Source organism: Grus americana, chromosome 1 (assembly GCF_028858705.1).
Source record: "Grus americana isolate bGruAme1 chromosome 1, bGruAme1.mat, whole genome shotgun sequence".
Lineage (NCBI taxonomy): Eukaryota > Metazoa > Chordata > Aves > Gruiformes > Gruidae > Grus > Grus americana.
The window spans coordinates 206,961,754-206,980,994 of NC_072852.1; the positions used below are offsets into that span (position 1 = coordinate 206,961,754).

General features: G+C 39.4%; 1 protein-coding gene across 4 annotated transcripts; it reads left to right on the forward strand.

The window, feature by feature from the left end:
• Positions 1-352: 352 nt before the first annotated feature.
• On the forward strand, positions 353-17,787 carry CCDC82 (coiled-coil domain containing 82). Of its 4 annotated transcripts, none has more exons than XM_054802912.1 (8): positions 371-427; positions 1,081-1,633; positions 2,275-2,494; positions 3,721-3,813; positions 5,863-5,987; positions 6,824-6,994; positions 14,450-14,635; positions 15,201-17,787. In XM_054802912.1, the coding sequence occupies exons 2-8, from the start codon at positions 1,088-1,090 to the stop codon at positions 15,264-15,266; spliced, it is 1,407 nt and encodes a 468-aa protein (XP_054658887.1). In that variant the 5' UTR covers positions 371-427; positions 1,081-1,087; the 3' UTR covers positions 15,267-17,787. The 4 variants fall into 4 exon arrangements, with proteins under 4 accessions (XP_054658896.1, XP_054658887.1, XP_054658902.1 ...); XM_054802903.1 differs by lacking the exon at positions 371-427 and adding an exon at positions 453-968 and having other exon boundaries at positions 1,056-1,633; XM_054802927.1 differs by lacking the exons at positions 371-427; positions 14,450-14,635; positions 15,201-17,787 and adding exons at positions 451-968; positions 9,031-14,435 and having other exon boundaries at positions 1,056-1,633.
• The last annotated feature ends 1,454 nt before the right edge of the window (positions 17,788-19,241 follow it).

The window sequence follows — 19,241 nt, forward strand, 5'->3', positions numbered from 1 at the left end:
GCATAAGAGATAAGCAGACACCGGTGTTTTTCACCTCTTATGTGCAACTGGCACAAAACTCATACAGATTTTCCTCAGGAACGCATCCAGGGCGAGCACAAACGCGACCACAACTAAACTACCACACTAATGCTGCTTCAAACCTGCCGGCTGAGGCGCCGGAAGAGAGGAGAGGAGAGCGAGGCTGCCGCTCCCGGCCGGCGGCGGGACTCGAACCCGCCATCTCCGTCTCTCCAGCACTGCGCGCCAACCCGCAGAGCCCGGGCACACCATGTGACACACATTCCTCCACCACAGCCTACCGGCACTTCCGTAAATATCGCGGCAGTTGAGTGACAGGGGGCGACAGCCAATCGCGGCGCGCGAGGTGCCGGAGGCGGTAGTCTCTCCTCAGCGGCTCCAGCGCCGAACCGCGGGAACGTTAACGGTAAAAGTAACGGCTGCTGCGCGAGCTGCCGAGGGACGGGGAGGGGGGAAGGCTTGTCTGTGTCATGGCCGCGACAGCCCTCGGGTGGGATGGGCTCTGCTGGCTCGGGCCGCTCTGTAGAGTCGGGAGCGGGCCGCGACAGCTGGGCGCGACCCGCCTCAGGGCGCCGCTGCCCGCTGCGGGGCGGGCAGGTAGGGGTAGGCCCGTCACCCTGTGCGAGGTGGTCCCTTCCTAGCTGAGGGCAGCGGTTGTGGAGGCAGGGCCTCTCTTCAGTGAGGCCTGATGGTAATGATCCCGAACGAGCGGTGTATGTTGCTCTTCAGGAGCTGGGAAGCTCTCTGCCTCGGCTGTAGGCTTCCAGTTTTGGACGGGATGATGGGATCTGTAGCTGCACTTCAGGCCTGATTTTTCCATTTCATTCATGCTGGGTGCGGACAGTTTTGCTCTTCTACAGTTTTTGAGTCAGGTATATCCTCTTCAGAAGTTATTGTGCATGCTTAGTTTTGTTTGGTGCCAATTTCTGTGTGTGTCTCAATAATTGGTAAGTCATAAGTGTATGTGATAAAATATGTGTGCCCTTGTACTTTTTTTTTAATGGCATAATGAAATAAGTGCTTTTTTCTACCAGTTTATATTTTGGTGCGTTGTCACAGCCTTCCAATGGAGATAAAAGCAGTTGTCAGAAGATATGAAACAAGAAATAAGACAACAGGAACAGGACTGTCATCCAAATCCCGAGTTGATTGGAGACGCACTAGGAGGGAGCTCATACTACTTGACAGCGATGATGAATCCTCACGTACCTCTGAGGAGGAAGAGGCTACCACATCAGAAGATGAAGTAGATGAAAAAGATGAAGCTGTTCTGAAGAACAGCTTTTCGGATCAGGAAAAGAAAAGCCATGACGGGGAAGTAACAGAAGATGGTGAGGATGAGTGCATCATGCCTGGAAAGCGTAAAAGGTTGAACACCTCTGTCTTGTATGACAGTGATGAAAGTGAGGACAGTGATATACTTGTTAGAAAAGTTTTTGCTAAACGCCGCTGTATAATGGATGAAGATGAGAGTTCTGAAGAACAGCAGCCTGATAAAACCTGCTCTACAGAAAATGTTTCTACTAATAGGAAACAGAAAGTGTTTGCAAAATTGAAAGAACTTGCAACACGAAGAGCAACTCGGAGATCCTGCAGCAGTGAAAATTGTGAGGTCTGGATTTTATCTTTGAAATTCAATTGGAGAAAATAATGAATGTAGCGGAAGGCAAAGACTAATAGATATGAATCAGTGGGATTTTATTTACTTTGGTTTTGTTTTTCTTCATGGCAAGTCAGTAGTTCTGTCACATTTTAACAGTTGTCACGTTAACTAGATAACAATATTGACTGCTGAAAACCTTTATCTTTAGTTTTAATCACTGAGGATGTAAAAATTTCCTTTCATTTACTCTTTCAGGCATTCTAATGACTAAGCAGCTTAGAACACAGGTATATCTTCTCTGCATAGTCAGAATGGAAAAACTTCTTTATCATTCCTTTTTTTTTTCCTGTAAAGAAGAGACACAAGATGACTATCAAATGATTTTTATCAAGAAGCAAAATACCTGCTGAAGTAACTTAGAGATCTCATGTTAGCTTAATTCCTACAAATAGACTGAAAAAAGGTACATGGAGATGGCTGATTTAAAACTGAAAGTAATTGTCATCTAGTACAGAGTGATGTATTTTTTGGAAACATATTATTTCTTGTTCATTGAACAAATAGTGTTATTAGAAAGTCAAAAATCTTATCCAGTATATGTGGTATTTCGTCAGTGCAAACACTGAAATACTTTTTTGAAATTTAATCAGGATTCTGATGATGATGCAGAAGTGGAATCACTCTGTCACTTGTCCCTCACACCAGCAGAAGGTAGTGAAACTGACAGTGACAGCATGAAAGATTTTATAGTAGAGGAAGAGGAAGATGATGATGATGACAACACAGAGCACATAAAGAGTGAAAACCAGCCACAACAGAAGGAACTAAATACATCGAATAGCGAGTTGCTGGCATACTACATCCCACGCTGTAAGATCAAACTTAGTGAGAATTCTGTATGTATAACATGCTTGTAGTGCTGTAATAAATATTAATGGACTGTAAATATAAATAGTTTGTCATAGGATATGATAGTTTAAAAGCAGATTCCTAAAAGGCTTCAATTTATTGTGGAAGTACTCTGATTTCTACAGTAAACTTTTACAGTCTTTCTGTATCTTATTAAAGGGAGGGTGTAATTTGAGGGGAAGGAAGGGAGCCGTTCGCTCATCCCTCCCCTGCAAGGGGATGGGGAGGAGAATGGAAAAAAACTCGTGGGTTGAGATAAAGACAGTTTAATAGGATAATAAAGGAAGAGAATAATAAGAATAATGATAACAAACCAAGTGATGCACAAATGCAATTGCTCACCACATGCAGAAAGAAAAAAAAACAACCCCGATGCCCAGTCTGTTTCCGAGCAGCAGTTCTGCCTACCGGCTATCTTCCCCAGTTATATCTGGAGCACATCATTATATGGCAGGGAATATCCCTTTGGCCAGTCTGGGTCAGCTGTCCTGGCTGTGCTCTCCCAGCTTCTTGTGCACCTGGCAGGGCATGAGAAGCTGAAAAGTCATTCACTGAGTGTAAACACTACAACTACCTAGCGACAACTAAAAACATCAGTGTGTTATCAGCTTATTCTCACACTAAATGCAAACCACAGCACTGTACCAGCTACTAGAAAGAAAATTAACTCTATCTCAGCTGAAACGTCTTTCATATTTTGTTGTTCAGAAGCAGGTATGTACTGACTGGACAGTCAGTGCTAGCGTAGATGGTCTCAAGCATTTGTGGTATTTCTTCCCCAGTAAAGACCTGAGCAGAATTGTGTGTATTTGAAAGAAAGTTAGAAAAAAGAAGAAACAAACAAAAGAAAAAAACATAAATATGGCCTTCGCTGGTTTGCATTATTTCCTGCTATTCATAGAACAAATTATTGTCTTCTTTTAATGTTTGTAGCTCTTACTGTGGGCTCTTGCTGAAAGGGTGTGTGACTTTAGGATGCTAAAATTCATTAAGATGGGATGAGAAGCACTATTTAAAGGCAAGGTGTGGATATTGTACATTGAAATTCTTTTCAGATCCATATTTAAATGACTTTAAAATTCTGAATTTACAATAATAGAAAAAAATAATTCCTACTGTATTTTTAACATTGCTTACACTTTTTTCTTTTTTTTTTTTTAATTCTGGTTATATTGCTTTCTTCCCAGTATCTCGCTGTGATCATTCTGTACACTTTAAAAGAATAGTAAAGGCTTTCCTCATAAATGCAATTGATGACACTTTTCTGAGCTCATTATATGGTAAGTAAATTGCATTAAATAATATAATAGAGCATTCAAAGTTATGCAAAGTTATTCTAGGGAAAGATGTGTCTTCTGATTAGAATATAGGACTGAGAGTCCTGAGATCTGTTCTTAGTTTTGCTGCTCTGTAACTTTGGGGGAAAAACAAAACCTATCTGAAGAGGATAGAGTAATTTTGGAAAAATGTGTAGACTTAATTCTTTTAAGCCTAGAAGGCATCCTGAGGTGTACGGAAGTGTTTTTTGTGTTACTGAGCAGTAGTAACAGTTCCAACATGAAAGTGAAATTAATTTCAAAGTAGATATCTCAATGAAGACATTGCAAGGTGAGCTGATTTGTCAAAATGTCACATGCTCTATAGCTTTTTCTGATGAATTTGATAGATAATAAATAATTTTAATTACGGAGATCACTCCACATCTGATGTTTTTTCCTTTTGTTTTTTTTTAACATTTGTGCTTTCAGATAAGTACATTTCAGCTGCAGTCAGTACTTCTTGTCTTGTTCTTGCTGAGGAAATGCTTTTTGGCATTTGGCCTAGTTGGGCTGAATGGCAACCTCACATGCAGTTTCAGAAGCACTGTAAAGACGAGATTAATGAGAGGACCGTCAGTGTCAGGTTTTGGAAGGAGTCAGCAAAGTGCCAAAGAGAGGAAGTTTTGGTGTCATCGGGAGCTAAGGGAAGGGAGAAACTGAAGTACACTGCAGACTTCAGAATAAAGGCTGTGTATTTTTGGAGCTAAAAATTTCTTTCATCTACCACTGCTAGTTCTTTCAGGTGTTAGTTTTGTTTTGTTTGTTTTACCAGGTGAAAACAAGCTTATGAGAAGCAATAAGTAAACTTTGCCAGTTTTATGTTTTAATAGCTTCCTTCTGTTTCAAATTGTATCTGCTGTACAAAACTAAACTTATTGCCAAGGTGCTGGAAGTAAAGCAGCTATGTGGGTGAGTTGGAGGTTGTATTCGATCTTTCTGAAGAACATTGTATAGTATGAACATAGCCTAGCATTACAAAGATAGATTTTTATAACACTGAATGGATTTTTCTGCATTAAGTGGAAGTGAATCTGTTAATTAGTTTGAATCAAGAGCAGCCACTTTAGTATTAGAGTTCAGACTTGCTTTTTATTGTGAGGGATTTTTATGGTCTAGCACAGCCTCTTCAAGCTTTTAGTATAGCTGACACTGAAAATGTGTGTGTAAAGTGTATATGGAAAACAATTAATTGTAATTATTGTGACTGTAATGATAATGACAATTAACTGGTTTTATATAGAAAGCTAGATAGTCAGTGGTCCTTCTCAGTCTGTTCCTTTGATAACAGCATTGCTAAAAGACTAGGGAAGGTGGCTGAATTAATTTATATGTCTGTACATGCTGAAGCTCGAGACAGTACAAACTGGCCTGCATCAGTGAAAGTCCTGTTTAATTCTTGGAATCCAACACATATTTGGGAGGCAGTTGTGGAACAGTGGTAGTTTTACGCATCCTCATTCTTGTTTATTTCTGTTGCTTGAGTAAGTCTTTGGAAGTACTTATGCTGCCTAACTCAAGGCATCTGACTGTGCTGCTGAAGTATAAAGGTCAGTTTCTATATGTTCTTTATAAATGAAGGAGAATTGTCAAAATTTCTGCTGTGAAGCAGCTCAGGGCAGTTTGTTTTCATGGATTGCAGCCTCCTCCTTTATGCATTGTGAACAGCTTGCATAAAGTAGACAAAAAGCAAAACACTTCCCCCTTTCCCTTTTCCATTCTTTTAAATGGGATCGAGTGAATGGGCCTCCAGCTTTTCACTTTAGTCTTGATAGTAGAATTTATTCATGTACCTCTTGTGATGCAGACTTTTAAAATAATTAAATACATCAGTTTATCAAAGATGCATGGATCACTTTTATGGATAACAGTATCAAAAGTATTCAGTAATAATATATTAAAATAGTTCATAGTTCTTAATATGCAGAAGCATAATGTCTTTGAAAATTTTATTTGAAGAAAGTTGTGCAACATAGGGTGGTCAGCAAATTAGTAATGACTCTCACTGAACAGATGGAACAAGACAAAAGCAGTATGCGCAAGATATGTTGCTCTCACTCCATTATTTGGATGACCGCTTCATTCAGCCTCGTCTTGAGAACTTAATCTCTAGAAGTCGCTGGAAAGATCGATACAAGGTATGTAGCTTCCACTTTACGTAGTGAAGTGGGCTCCAAATCGTATTATTACTGACAGATTTTTTTCTTATACTGTAATTCTCAGTAAAGGTACAATAATCACTATAATTCTATATACTTTTTAAATAGAAACTCATTGTTATTTATGTAACTGGTTTTGATATTTGTAAATATCAAAAGTATTTTATGTGTTTATAATCAGATAAACATCTAGATAACAGAATCTGTTCTCAGTTACCTGAATGCTGCTTCTGCTAACTTCAGCAGATGACTTTTTGAGGATTTTTTGTGACTTGCTAAACATTATAACAAAATTTCTTACTCCTCCCACAAAAAGACAAACCAATATGTTCATAATGAACCTTCTATTACTTTTAAATAAAAAAAAGTCAATATGCAGTAACATAGTCATTGCATGTGAATTACTAGAGCAGTATTAGTGCCATAGGTGTGGTGATCTAATAATCACTGTAATAATGGAGTATGGGAGGTGGAGAGATACAGTGTATTTATTTGAATTAGACTGACTTACACAGTTGCACCTTCACCCCCTCAAAAAAAAAAAAAGAGATGATAGAAGAATAAGTGTCAGGATGCAGGAGCCATTCTTTAGGTCTGAAGCCAAAAGAAGGAATTAATGGATTAGAACTAAGTGAAGTGTTGGAAAATGATTGAGAAGGTATATGATCATAGCTGAATGGTGAAACACTTCAGATTTGAATCTCTTTGGTTTCTCTTGTTCTAATTTACTGCGAGTACAGAGTACTCAGCAGCCTATTTGAAGTATCTTTCCATTTAGAGAGATTCTTTAATGTTATTTGAAATCTCTTTTTCAGGAGCGTGTGGATTGTTACCCAGATGTTCGCATCATCTTGAAAAATCCAAAAAATATGTCTTGTCAGGCGTGTGAATTGAATCGCTATTGCAAGTTTAATGTGCTGCTCTCTGGAAAGCTTTATAATAGTAGAACTTTGGAAGCAGATGACTTCATGTCAGATGACAAGCAGGTAACTTCAAACAAACACCCTATATAATTATTTTTAAGCTTTGCCTAGTGTTACAGAAAATCATACAAAGAATAGAAATCCTATCAAAATATCTAATGTCTATAATGCTACAGGCAAGAGTTAAGCTACTGTATTTCCATGTCTAAACCTTATTAAATTTTAAAATATGAGGACCATTTTGCACTTTGGAGGAGTATAATCTGGATTTAGCCAGGAATTATGAAGGAAGCTCCTGTGAAACTTAAAAGGATGAATAGAGGCATTCCCCCCTGCTCCCCACCCCTCCATCCTTTCTTATATCTTGGGAAAGAGGTAATAAAAAGTATCCTCAAATAAACCTAACTTTTATCAAGCAAATAAATCTGTTGTTTTTCTATGACCTTTGTTTTTGCCTGCATCACAATGATCCGTGATCCCCACTTTTGCCACTTAATATTCGTATCTGATGCAGCATATGTACTTGCACTGCACTGACTGCTAGTAAGTGTACCCAACCATGAGCTGTACTTCATAATAAAAAAGATAAAGGGCTCTAAGACATATTATAGGGTTTAATGATAACTCTTACCTTCAAGTCAAAAATGACATTTGCCTCAATTTTTCCTCTGCTTCAAATCTTTACAGTCTTGAGTTTCATCCACTGCAAGAAGGAAACTCTAGGTACATGGCATCCTACGCATCCTACTCAGCATGCTTGTCTTCTGTGGTGCATGGGGAGGCAGTTTGTGTGTCAAAGAGGCTGGCAGCACACATGTAGATCCACATACTAACCAAAGTTCTAATATGAGCACTCAATCAGTTATTTCTAAACCAGTTTTTTGTTTTGTCAGAGAACATTTAAGAGAAGATTGGAAATCCTAAAGCGGATGCGTATCTTAAAGAAAGGAAAACCAGTGGTAAATTGCACAACTGAGTGATGCTCTGCACGTGCCTGGCATTCCTGGTTTTCGCCAAGTACCTGAGAAATACTATGATTTTTTTTTTTAATCTTGAATAGATCCTGTCTCCGTATGCCAGGAGTCTGAGGCTTTAAATCAAGAATGACATTTCCCTCAGATTTACATATATTCTAAACATCAGAATATCTTTTCACTGAAATTAGATCACTTGAAAGCCCTTTACCTTTATGTGTGCCTATTATGCTCCAAAGACTTTCCCAGCAGGAATCTTGCATTGATTAGCTTTCAGAAACATTCTAAAAGGGACTTTCTGTTCTCATCTTCATTGAATGATTGTTTTCTATTTTGTTGCAAGTAAGGTTTTTTCTACATTGGATCACTAGGTTTGCCTGTGCCTAGTACGCCTCTAGCATTTGGAGTGTGCATGTGCACTCCAGCTGTTCTTGTTTGCTCGAGGTCAGAACATTGAGTGAAATAGTGCCACTGTCATTCTGATAGTCCAAGTGCAGCCTAGTCAGAATATACTGCTTCATTCTTCGGATTTTTTGACATCTGCTCTTTCCCAGAGCTCTTCACCCAGGGCAAAGTATCTTGACATCTCAGTTGCATTGACACTTGAAATTGCTGGTATCCTTTTGAGAAGACTTGTTCCTAACTACTTCAGTGCATTTTATTAGAGCCTTTTTTTCATTACTACATTATCAGAACTACTCATCCAAACTAGAAAACATTTCCATTTAGGTAGTCTTGCATGTTTTTCTCACTCAGTTGTCTCTGCTAGGACATTTTGGATTAAATTGTATTTTTGAAATGAAGCACATCTTTCATGTTGTACATGATGTTGGACTAGGCAGTCATTTTAGATGACCTGAGCAGTCAATTTTGTTATATTTCACAGTTGAGACTTTTGGAAGACCTCAGCTCTTCAGAACCTGGGTGTTCCTAAAATTTAGGGATCTTCCCTTCAAATTTACAGCTACAAGTAATTGTTATGATTAGGTATGCATATAGTCTTCTTAAGTAATGTCATTCATGACCTTTTATGATAAACTCAAAGCACACAATTTGTCAAGAATAAAATATTGCTACAGTTATGTACCAAGCTGATACCCAAATTCTGCCTTTCTTCTCTTTCAGGAGGTATAGAAGGTAAATTCCTTTTCTTTGTGAGTGTAAAAGAATTTCTGAATACAGCTGAAGTTCCTCACAGTATTTGCTGAAAAGTGTCAGGACAAGTTTTATTTACAATACATGTTGAAATGGAGTATAATAGGATTTCTTATATAAAAATAAAGTGAAGCCCTCATCAGACTGGAAGTGCACCTTACTGAAGCTCAAGCCTATATTGTTTGGATCTTTGCAAATATTCCACCTTAGAAATTTGAGGGGCATCAGTGTGATTATCATTATGTCATATTGGGCTCTGCGCGTAATGGAGAATCTAGGAAAATTTATGCCACGTTTTTTCTCAAATAGATTACGGATCCTTCTGAGCAGCAGTTGTTAATACACTGTTTTGGTAAGTCTGTGTGTGCGTGATAGTCAAGAGAGCAAGGCTTTTCCAGCAAAGGCTTTTCCCCTAGTTTATTGCAGGAAAACAGTAAGTCCTTGGCAATCATACTAGCACTGATACTGCAGTCCGTCGTACAGTTATTGTTTTTCCTTACATACGGGTCTCTAAATATAGATCACTAATTTAAAAATTTTCATTTTTTCATGGGAAGTGTGTGCCTTACCTAACCAGAAGTAATAAGTGAACTAGCACAAGAATTTAATCTTTACTCAACTTCCAACTTAACTGTGGAAATAGCAGCAGCAATTCCCTCACTGCTGTCCAAACGTTGTCCTACATAAAGCGTTGACTATCATAGAATCATAGAATGGTTTGGGTTGGAAGGGACCTTAAAGATCATCTAGTTCCAACCCCCCTGCTGCGGGCAGGGACACCCTCCACTAGACCAGGTTGCCCAAAGCCTCATCCAGCCTCGTCTTAAACACTTCCAGGGATGGGGCCTCCACAACCTCTCTGGGCAACCTGTTCCAGTGCCTCACCACTCTAACAGTAAAGAATTTCTTCCTAACACCTAATCTAAATCGACCCTCCTTCAGCTTAAACCCATTACCCCTTGTCCTGTCACTACACTCCCTCATAAACAGTCCCTCACCATCTCTCCTGTAGGCCCCTTCAGGTACTGGAAAGCTGCAATTAGATCTCCCCAGAGCTGCCTTTTCTCCAGGCTGAACAATCCCAACTTTCTCAGCCTGTCCTCATTGGAGAGGTGCTCCAGCCCTCTGATCAGCTTCGTGGCCTCCTCTGGACTCGCTCCAACAGCTCCATGTCTCTCCTGTCCTGGGGCCCCCAGAGCTGGACGCAGTACTCCAGGTGGGGTCTCACAAGAGCGGAGTAGAGGGGCAGAGTCACCTCCCTCGACCTGCTGGTCACACTTTTTGTGATGCAGCCCAGGACACGGTTGGCTTTCTGGGCTGCAAGTGCACACTGCCAGCTCATGTTGAGCTTCTCATCAATCAATACCCCCAAGTCCTTCTCCTCGGGGCTGCTTTCAATCCATTCCTCACCCAGCCTATAGTCGTGCTTGGGATTGCGCCGACCCATGTGCAGGACCTTGCACTTGGTCTTGTTGAACTTCATGCGGTTCGCACAGGCCCACCTCTCGAGCCTGTCAATGTCCCTCTGGGTGGCATCCCTTCCCTCCAGCATGTCGACCACACTGCACAGCTTGTTGTCAGCAAACTTGCTGAGGGTGCGCTTGATCCCGCTGTCCATGTCGCAGACAAAGATGTTGAACAGTGCTGGTCCCAGTACTGACCCCTGAGGAACACCACTCATCACTGTTCTCCACTTGGACATTGACTATTTTTTACTTTGGGAAAAACTTGACATATCCTACTGAACATTGAACTAACTTACTAGTTCAATTTTGTCCTCTTCATTTTAAGAGTAGAAAATGAGAGCTTTTTTTGCCCTGTGGACCCCAGCATCTGGTGAGATGCCTGCTATGTGCATGCTCAGTATAGCTCAGGGGCTGTAGAACAGACCCAGGAGAGAGTTACTGAGCACTTTCCAGTAATTTTTGATAGTGTCTTTGTAATGCAACATGCGTGTTCTTATGGTGACCTGTAATTTAGACAGCTTAAGGTACTGTTCTCAAGTAGTCTTTGAAGTTCTCCTGGCAATGCGTTGATCAACTTGTCCTGCGAAGTGGGAAAAAAGAAAGGAGGGGAAAAAAATTAAAAAGGCACACAGAGCTACATAAAACTAGCACTTTAAGAACTTAATTGACTGAAAGAGAAGGCAGTTCAGCACTGGCAGATCAGATTGAATGGAAACACGTAGTTGGACCATTTTCTACAGTTTTATTTGAAAATACCCGAGAAAAGTGGAGAGAACAAAAACAGACCTCCAACCCTCCTCTTCTGCATAAAACTTTCCTTTTCTCTCATCTCTGAAGTATTCTGCTTTGCCAGTAGAAAGAGAAGAGAAACAGCTGTTCGAGTTTTGCTTAGGCTTGCAGTGATTGTTCTGAGTGTAGCTGCCAATTCTCATTCCTCCGTGGTCAGGGAGATTTGAACAGTTTAGAGGTACAGATGTCCCCCACACTTCTTTGCTCCTGTGTCACCTGGATTATAAACTGTTTTCCACACTCAGTCTTGGTGTTCTGCTTCTGTTTTTAATCATGCTTAGAGGACATGAATTCGGTCACTACATGTTGTGCTATTGTCAGGCTGTGCTCCTGCATTCCGTACAAAGTGATTTAACACAACTTTGGCTGATATGGCCAGCTTGAGTAGATAAGTTAAGCATTAGGACAGAGTCACTGAGAACTGCAAGGGGAAAAAATCAGAGTGAGTACAGTACTGAGATTCTTTCCAAAGCTGCATTCTGGAATAGCATTGTATTTTTAGACAATCTTTCTTACTTTAAAAATGCAACACGTAATTACATTTTATGATATTTAGCTATTTGCCTCTGGCATTTCTCCAGTGTAGAAATACTTTACACCTTGCACATAAATGAGCTGTGAAGCTCATTGCCACATGATACTTTAGAAGCTAAAAGTGTTAGTGAGTCCCAAAATGGATTGGACAGGTTATTGAGGAAGCTTCTTCCACACTATGGAACGTCATAGTTGTGATGATACAGACTATCTTAACTGTTGACTGCTAGAAGCTGTATGGTAATGTTATGATTGTTCTGGTGTTTCTCCTGCATCTTGTACTAACTTCCTAAGTATCTCCTGCGAGCTGTTGTTACAGGGGAAGAACTGGGCCATCAGTTTGATGCAGAATAGTTATCTCCTGTTATACATCACATAATGTTCCAGATGCCACACCTTGTTGCTCGTGATACTTGGAAAATTATGACATGGTCTATGAAACACTTCAGTTCTTGATTGTTTCAGTATTTGAAATGGCACTTCTGGAAATTTGAATGAATCAAGGTTATGCATTAGTTAGTAGGTCTTGCAGTTCAGAAGCACCTATAGCAGCAAACACAAGCCTTAGATTTTTAGTAGGAGAGTAGGAAGTGGAGCTGCATATAGGTACATGTGCATGATCAGTAGAGATTTGCAATATAGTAATAGGAATTTTTTATCTCAAGATGGTTAAAATTTCAGTTGATAACCATCTACTGTAAGCCAGATCAAAAGTTCTTTTAAGTGAGCGTGTCTGTTGACTTCGGTGATACTACATCTGCTTACATCAGTTGAGCTACTGGTGAATATATTTAATTTCTTAATTCATATATTTAAGAAAATATATAAATAATACATGTAAATATAAAATTTGTTTATATAAGCTTTATAAATATGAATATGCTTTTCTGTTACTGTCATTGTCGGTAGATACTGCTAATGTGAGGTTGTACAGGTAGGTCAGGTGTTTTGGGTAAACCTTTGGTCATGCATTCAGAAAAGCTTCCTGAAAATGCGGGTTGTAAGCATTGATTAAGACTTAAACTTCTTATAATGGAAAAGAGTATTCAGATTATTACCAGTGGCAGCAATAAAGGGTATCACTGTTGTGGCTCAGAAGGATCATTTTGCAATATATATCATGGTTGGTTTTTTGATATATGTGCATGTAATCTGAAATAGCAATACAATTGCAGTTCGCATTACTGATGCAAAGAGCTTTGACTTTTAGCCGTTTATCTGGTTCTTACTCACAAAGGTGTGACAAGACATCAGTCCAAAACAATGCTGCCCCTGAAGGATAAGTCAATGATGGTGGGGGTTTTTCAGTGAAACCAAATCGGTTTCTCCTGTATGTATCAGGAGCTGAACTTCTTTACACTTGTATTAATTATGTTGCTTTTGAATGTAGAAAACCTGGTCTCTGAAAACCAGCCAGATGATAGAGATTTCCTACCTGACAGGCTTTGTCTCCATGGGTCGGAGTAGTAACCTGTGGGTCATTTACAGGGGATAGATTTCTCTTCTGATTTGCCATTCTATGTACTTGAACTACTTCTCTTGTGGAAATGGGACAAAACTTACTCCTGTGAAACACAGGATGTCCTTAAATGCAGATGAACTTTGAATCTTTCTCCCTCACCACACCTCAGATTTCACATACTCTTAGTGAAGATTTAGGATTGCCAAAGAATCTCGTAACCAGTATATTAGTCAATACTTTCAGGTAAACACCTTCACCACTTAACATCTTTGTATAAAATCTGAGTTCAAGGCATGTGCAAATACTTACCTGTATTTAATGTTAGTGCTGATAGATGATAATGAATCTACACTATTCCTTGCTCTGATTATGTATTTGCATGTGTATTTACTACTTGTTTATCTATAAATACTGCTGCAAAGAAAACTGTTAAGTAAGACAGTTCTGCCTTTTCTGCATGGAAACTGTGGAAGTAAAACTGGTAATAACTGGGAGATGCAGAGGCTTTGATTTCTGCAGCATTATGGCCTAGCTATACCTCCCAGACAGTTACAGATTAACATTTGCATTGTATAAAACCTCAGGTTTCAGGGTTTATTTTTATGAAATCCAGTCTCTCTCTATTAAATATGTTTCTAGGCATATATTTATATTCATATGTATTTATTGAAAAAATCTTGAATGTTACGCATTCTGCAAAGTGCTAGAACTGGTGTTTCATGTCCCTATGAAGTACTACATATTAAGCAAAAGTAATCAAATAATTTCTCTTCCTCTGCTTTCACAATATGATGGTTGTCTAAAATGCTGGTGATTTTGTAACAAAGTTCCACCAGGAGATATGAAAGATACTACCAATGATAAACATGGTTGCGCTGGCAAGAAAACAGTACTGATAAGCTGCCTTTGCATAGACTTGCTGGCTGCCTGCTTGCTCAAAAATTATTCTGCTGTGGCTGTGAAAACTACATGGTTTTGTGCTGATTTTATGCATGCAGTGTCATTCTGTTTATTTCATTATTCAAAAATTCTTACTAGACTGACTGATAAAATCTTACTAGACTGACTTAGCTGTTGTTTATAATGTCAAGATAATCACAATTGTATCAGAGAGAATGATTTGTTCACTTTGACCTAGGTTTTGAAGGTTGGCATGGTGTGTGCAAATCGTACAAGAGTTTATCATAATCTGAAGCACTTCAAATACAAGTTGTATGTGGATTGCAGCTCCATTACTGAGTTGGATGGTGTTAAGGATGAACCAGTCAAAGACACAGTTGAACGACTTCTCAGCCAGTTGGAAGACAGTGGGTGGATTCAGAAGGTACAACTGAGTTACTTGATGTATCCTTTTCCAAGTAGATAAAAGTAAGCTGAGATAATATGTCTGATTTAATTGATCAGTTCTGAATTACTGGACTTCGATAATGTAAGTCAGCTTAACCATTCATGCACTTCTGCTGGCCCAGTCTCTCAAACAGTGGTATGCTGCTGCGTTCACACAGAGTTTGTCTCAGCTTTTGACATGAAGCTTTTTGACAGCTGCCTGATCTCTGGGCGGTGGTGGGCAGGCTCCTGTTTCATTTGAAAACAGCAACACAACAAACTCAGGCTGTAACTTAGAAAGATTGGAAGCACGTACGTGAGGCACAGCAAGAATATTTTACTGTTCTGTTTACACTGGAGTACTTTGACTTACTCAGAAACACTTTATGAACTATTTTAAGACAACTTGTAGTACAGTTGCATTTAGCAAGCTTTCAGATATCGTTGCTTCTGAATTGTTATTGGCATGCTTGTTAATGTAGTGAAGAAAAAGAAAAAACAGTCTTTATGTAACTCAGTTATTAAACATTGATAAAATAATACAGGTTTTATTTTATTTTCAGAGATATAATGATCTTGAAGCCTACATGAATGATGCAGACAGTTTCCAAGAAGAGAAAATGGATTAAGTGGTCATACAGCTCTTTGAAAGACATCTTGGAAAAATTTGAGTGGCCTGCTTTATCTGCATGCGCTTTATCTCTGCTTGGTCTTCAAGATTCTTTTTAGGCTGTGTTATAGGTCAATTCACATGCCTTTAAACTACTGTTTCAGAATGCACTGTATCTTTTTTTCTCATCTGTGTCAATAATAACCCCAAAAATTTACCAAATCAGTCTTTCCAGTCTTACTGCATAGGTCACTTGAAGTTTCCTTCTGTTCTTAAAAATAACACCTCAATATTTGTTTACTTGTGAAATAAAACTTACACCTATTTATATTGAGCTGCATCACAGGGAGGGTAGGAGATGCCGAGACCTTTTGAAGTAGGTATATTTGGAAAGGTAAGGCTGTGTTATACAAGAACTTATGACGTGCATGTTACCTTCCTCATTACATGCAAGTAAGTCCAACCATTTAGAATGATAGTTACAATAAACAGGACCCAAATGCAAAGATCTATTTCCCCTCTGAGGAATCAGTATAGACTGTTGCAAGGCAACAGAGGAAGTATTCTGCGGTCCTGACTACATTTACAGCACAATAGTCATCCCTCTCTTTAGAGAGTAGGTGATGAGTCACATTATAGGCGTCATACAGACTGAGTCTGGCTTAGCCATCTAAATGAACACTTGGGCCCACAGTGCTGTCTCTGATATGCAGCTGCGGCAATTTACTGAGATTTTAAACATCAAATTAGGTTGTGCAAACATAATGGCAACAACTCGCAGCAACTAAAAAATTAAGAGATTGGATTAATGTGGCTGTGCAAGATAAGCAAGAATTCTTCCAGCGTAACTTAACAGGAAGTAGAAGTTACTCGGAATTGTGATGCATGGCTTCCCTGAATTGCATGAAGCCCAAATCGAAGGTCTTTGGAGTCAGAGGAGTAGATTTTTGAGTTAGGAAGCACTGTATCGTCCATTCTGAAAAACTGGACATGACCCGGCAACGTACACCCACAGCCCAAAAAGCCAGTTGTGTCCTGAGCTGCATCAAAAGAAACATGGCCATCAGGTCAGAGAGGTGATCCTGCCCCTCTACTCTGCTCTCGTGAGACCCCACCTGGAGTACTGCGTCCAGCTCCGGGGCCCCAGTACAAGACAGACATGGAGCTGTTGGAGCGAGTCCAGAGGAGGCCACCAAAATGTTCGTAGGGTTGGAGCAGCTCTTCTGTAAAGACAGGCTGAGAGAGTTGGAATTGTTCAGCCCGGAGAAAAGAAGGCTCTGGGGAGAACTTATAGCGGCCTTTCAATATATAAAGGGGGCTCATAAGAAAGCTGGAGGGACCGTTTACCAAGGCCTGTTCTGATAGGACAAGGGGCAGCAGTTTTAAACTGAAAGAGGATAGGTATAAATGGACATAAGGAAGAATTTTTTTACAGTGAGGGTGGTGAGGCACTGGAACAGGTTGCCCAGAGAAGCTGTGGATGCCCCATCCCTGGAAGTGTTCAAGGCCAGGCTGGATGGGGCTTTGGGTAACCTGGTCTAGTGGAAGACGTCCCTGGCCATGATGATCTTTTAGTCCCTTCCAATCCAAACCATTCTATGATTCTGTCCCTGTAATTTGTGCTGCATATAAAATTGATTAGATGTAGCCTAAGATAAGGTGCATGGCGCAGAGTTTTGAATCAGTTAGGAACTGTTCCTATGTCCCGCTGTATGCACATACTCTTTTATATAGTCTTTTGCAGCTGAGCAACTTACTAAAAGGGAAGATACTGTTAACACTCTAGATTCTTTTAACAAGTTGGTTTCTCAGAAGCAGGACTAATGAAACCTAATTTCTCATGGATTTGTCCATAAGAAGTCCCCATATTCGCTACGCCACTTTACAAGTAACCGGTGTGCTGATCAGCTAGGCAACTGCTGCCAGGTGTATCACTTTAATTGGCTATTTTCCATAGAAGCTGTACCTTAGATTTGTCATTCAGTACCCTTTCTCCAGCATTCATTGTAAGAAATGAACTGCTTTTATATTTTAAGGGGTTGAAATTCAGCAATGGTTTATAAGCTATTAGAGTGAGCTAATACCGTCGGTTCTCCATTGTACCCCATACAGATACAAGATTTACAAACCAAAATGAAAAGTCCCAGGAAACAGATTGAGACTTACTCTCAAGTAAACTTATGTTGAAGATATTATTTCCATACCTTAACTGTGAGTTAGATATGTAAATATTCTGAGATTTGATGTATCTTATACCTGTTTCCCTGGTTACCAAAGCTGAAGAAATTCTGTTTGCTCTTCTTTTTCCTTCTTCATCCCTGTCCTGCTGGGAACGCACCCATAACCTTAAAAGTACTCAGGAATCCATCCTGGATATATCCCTTTTAGGAAAAGTAATGCCCCTTGATGCCCCACTTCTTTGTGTTAGCAAAATCTCTGTACACTTTTGTTGGCTTCTCTAGAATAATAACATTTATGTTTGGTGTAACTTTATTCTTACAAAGGAAAATTGTTCTGAAATAAATGGGGTTTGTACCACATAATGGAGTATGGAGCAGTTCCTGACTGGTCTTAATTTCTGTGTCCTTCTGAATTTTCTGAAAACTCTTGAGAATGTATGATTTTTATTTAAAAATTTTGCTATCAGAATGAATGGTCAATTTCTCAGTTTGCCACATTTAAACTGTTTGCTACCAAATTAAAAAAATAAGTTTGGGAAATTTTGGCTTGCTGATTACTGATAATATTTCAAGAATACATATATTTTGACTGAAACTGAAAATTGGCAAATTATTCCATTGATGACTTTTACTCATTTATTGATATCTACCATACCCCAGATCGTGTTTCTAACCTCCTTGTCGTTCGCCTAAAAAATGTGAGCTGTCTACTTCTTTCTTGTTCCTGCAGGCATTTTTTTCCCCCCTAGATCTTAAATTCTTCTGTCTCTAATAGCGATACAGAAGTATCCTGTTGGAGTTTCTTGGACTAATCTTGTCTGTGGCATCACCAGTTGGACTAAGAGAATGCCTAGAATTGACATCACTGATTTCTGTTTCAGTAGGCAACTGATACTTGATCCAGCTTGGCAGGGGCTGACATAATGTTTGTGTGTGTGTGTATAAGTTTTTCTTGAACTTTGATATTCCTCTCACTGAGATTGGAGGAAGTGATAATATTTTTGTGGCTGTTGTTTTAGCTGAAGAGTTTCTACAAGACAGAGAATGTGAAGTATCATTACATTATGTTTACATTTGTCTTCACCACAGGAAATGAAAAGATTGTTTAGAAGGACCATATATGTGAAAATTTAGATGAATTTTTCCCGGACAGTCTGTAAATGCTAGTACTTGTACAGCATGGGGTGCAGAGAGGACTCATCCCTGAGCCTTTCATGTCCAACTGGAGTAAGAATATTTGTAGCAGAAAGATTCTGTGCAAATATCTAATGATGGGAGAAGTCAGAAATCTAAGCAGTCTTTCATCCTTCTTTGCCCACATTAGAGAATTTGAAAGGACTTAGGGGGTGAGAGGATATAACATTTGTTCTGACAGGACATTTTTAATTGTCTTTATTGTTAATTTTTGAAGTAGTAGCTCTAATTAAAATAATGTACCTGTCTTAATGGAACAATGAAGAGAGCTCAGTATGTGATTAGACTTGAAGGAGGTGATTAATGATCATACTTGAAAATTACTTTAGTTCCTGTAAGGTTTTGATAATCTGCTCTAGTTTAAATTCTGTAACTGGAGACTGTGATAGCGATAAAGTTCACACAAGGTATTTATGCACAGGACCAGGCTTACTAATACGATGTACCCCTGGAAGAGAAGGCCCTTTTCGGTCTGTATTGTGTGTCCAGTTCTTGCAGTGAAGGATGAAAAGATTTTTCTCCCAGTGTCCTTCAGTATTTGGAAAGAGAGTAATTTGTGGATCAAATGGGATGGTGAACTTTGCTAATAGTAGATAGCTGTTGCTGTCATTTTTTCGACA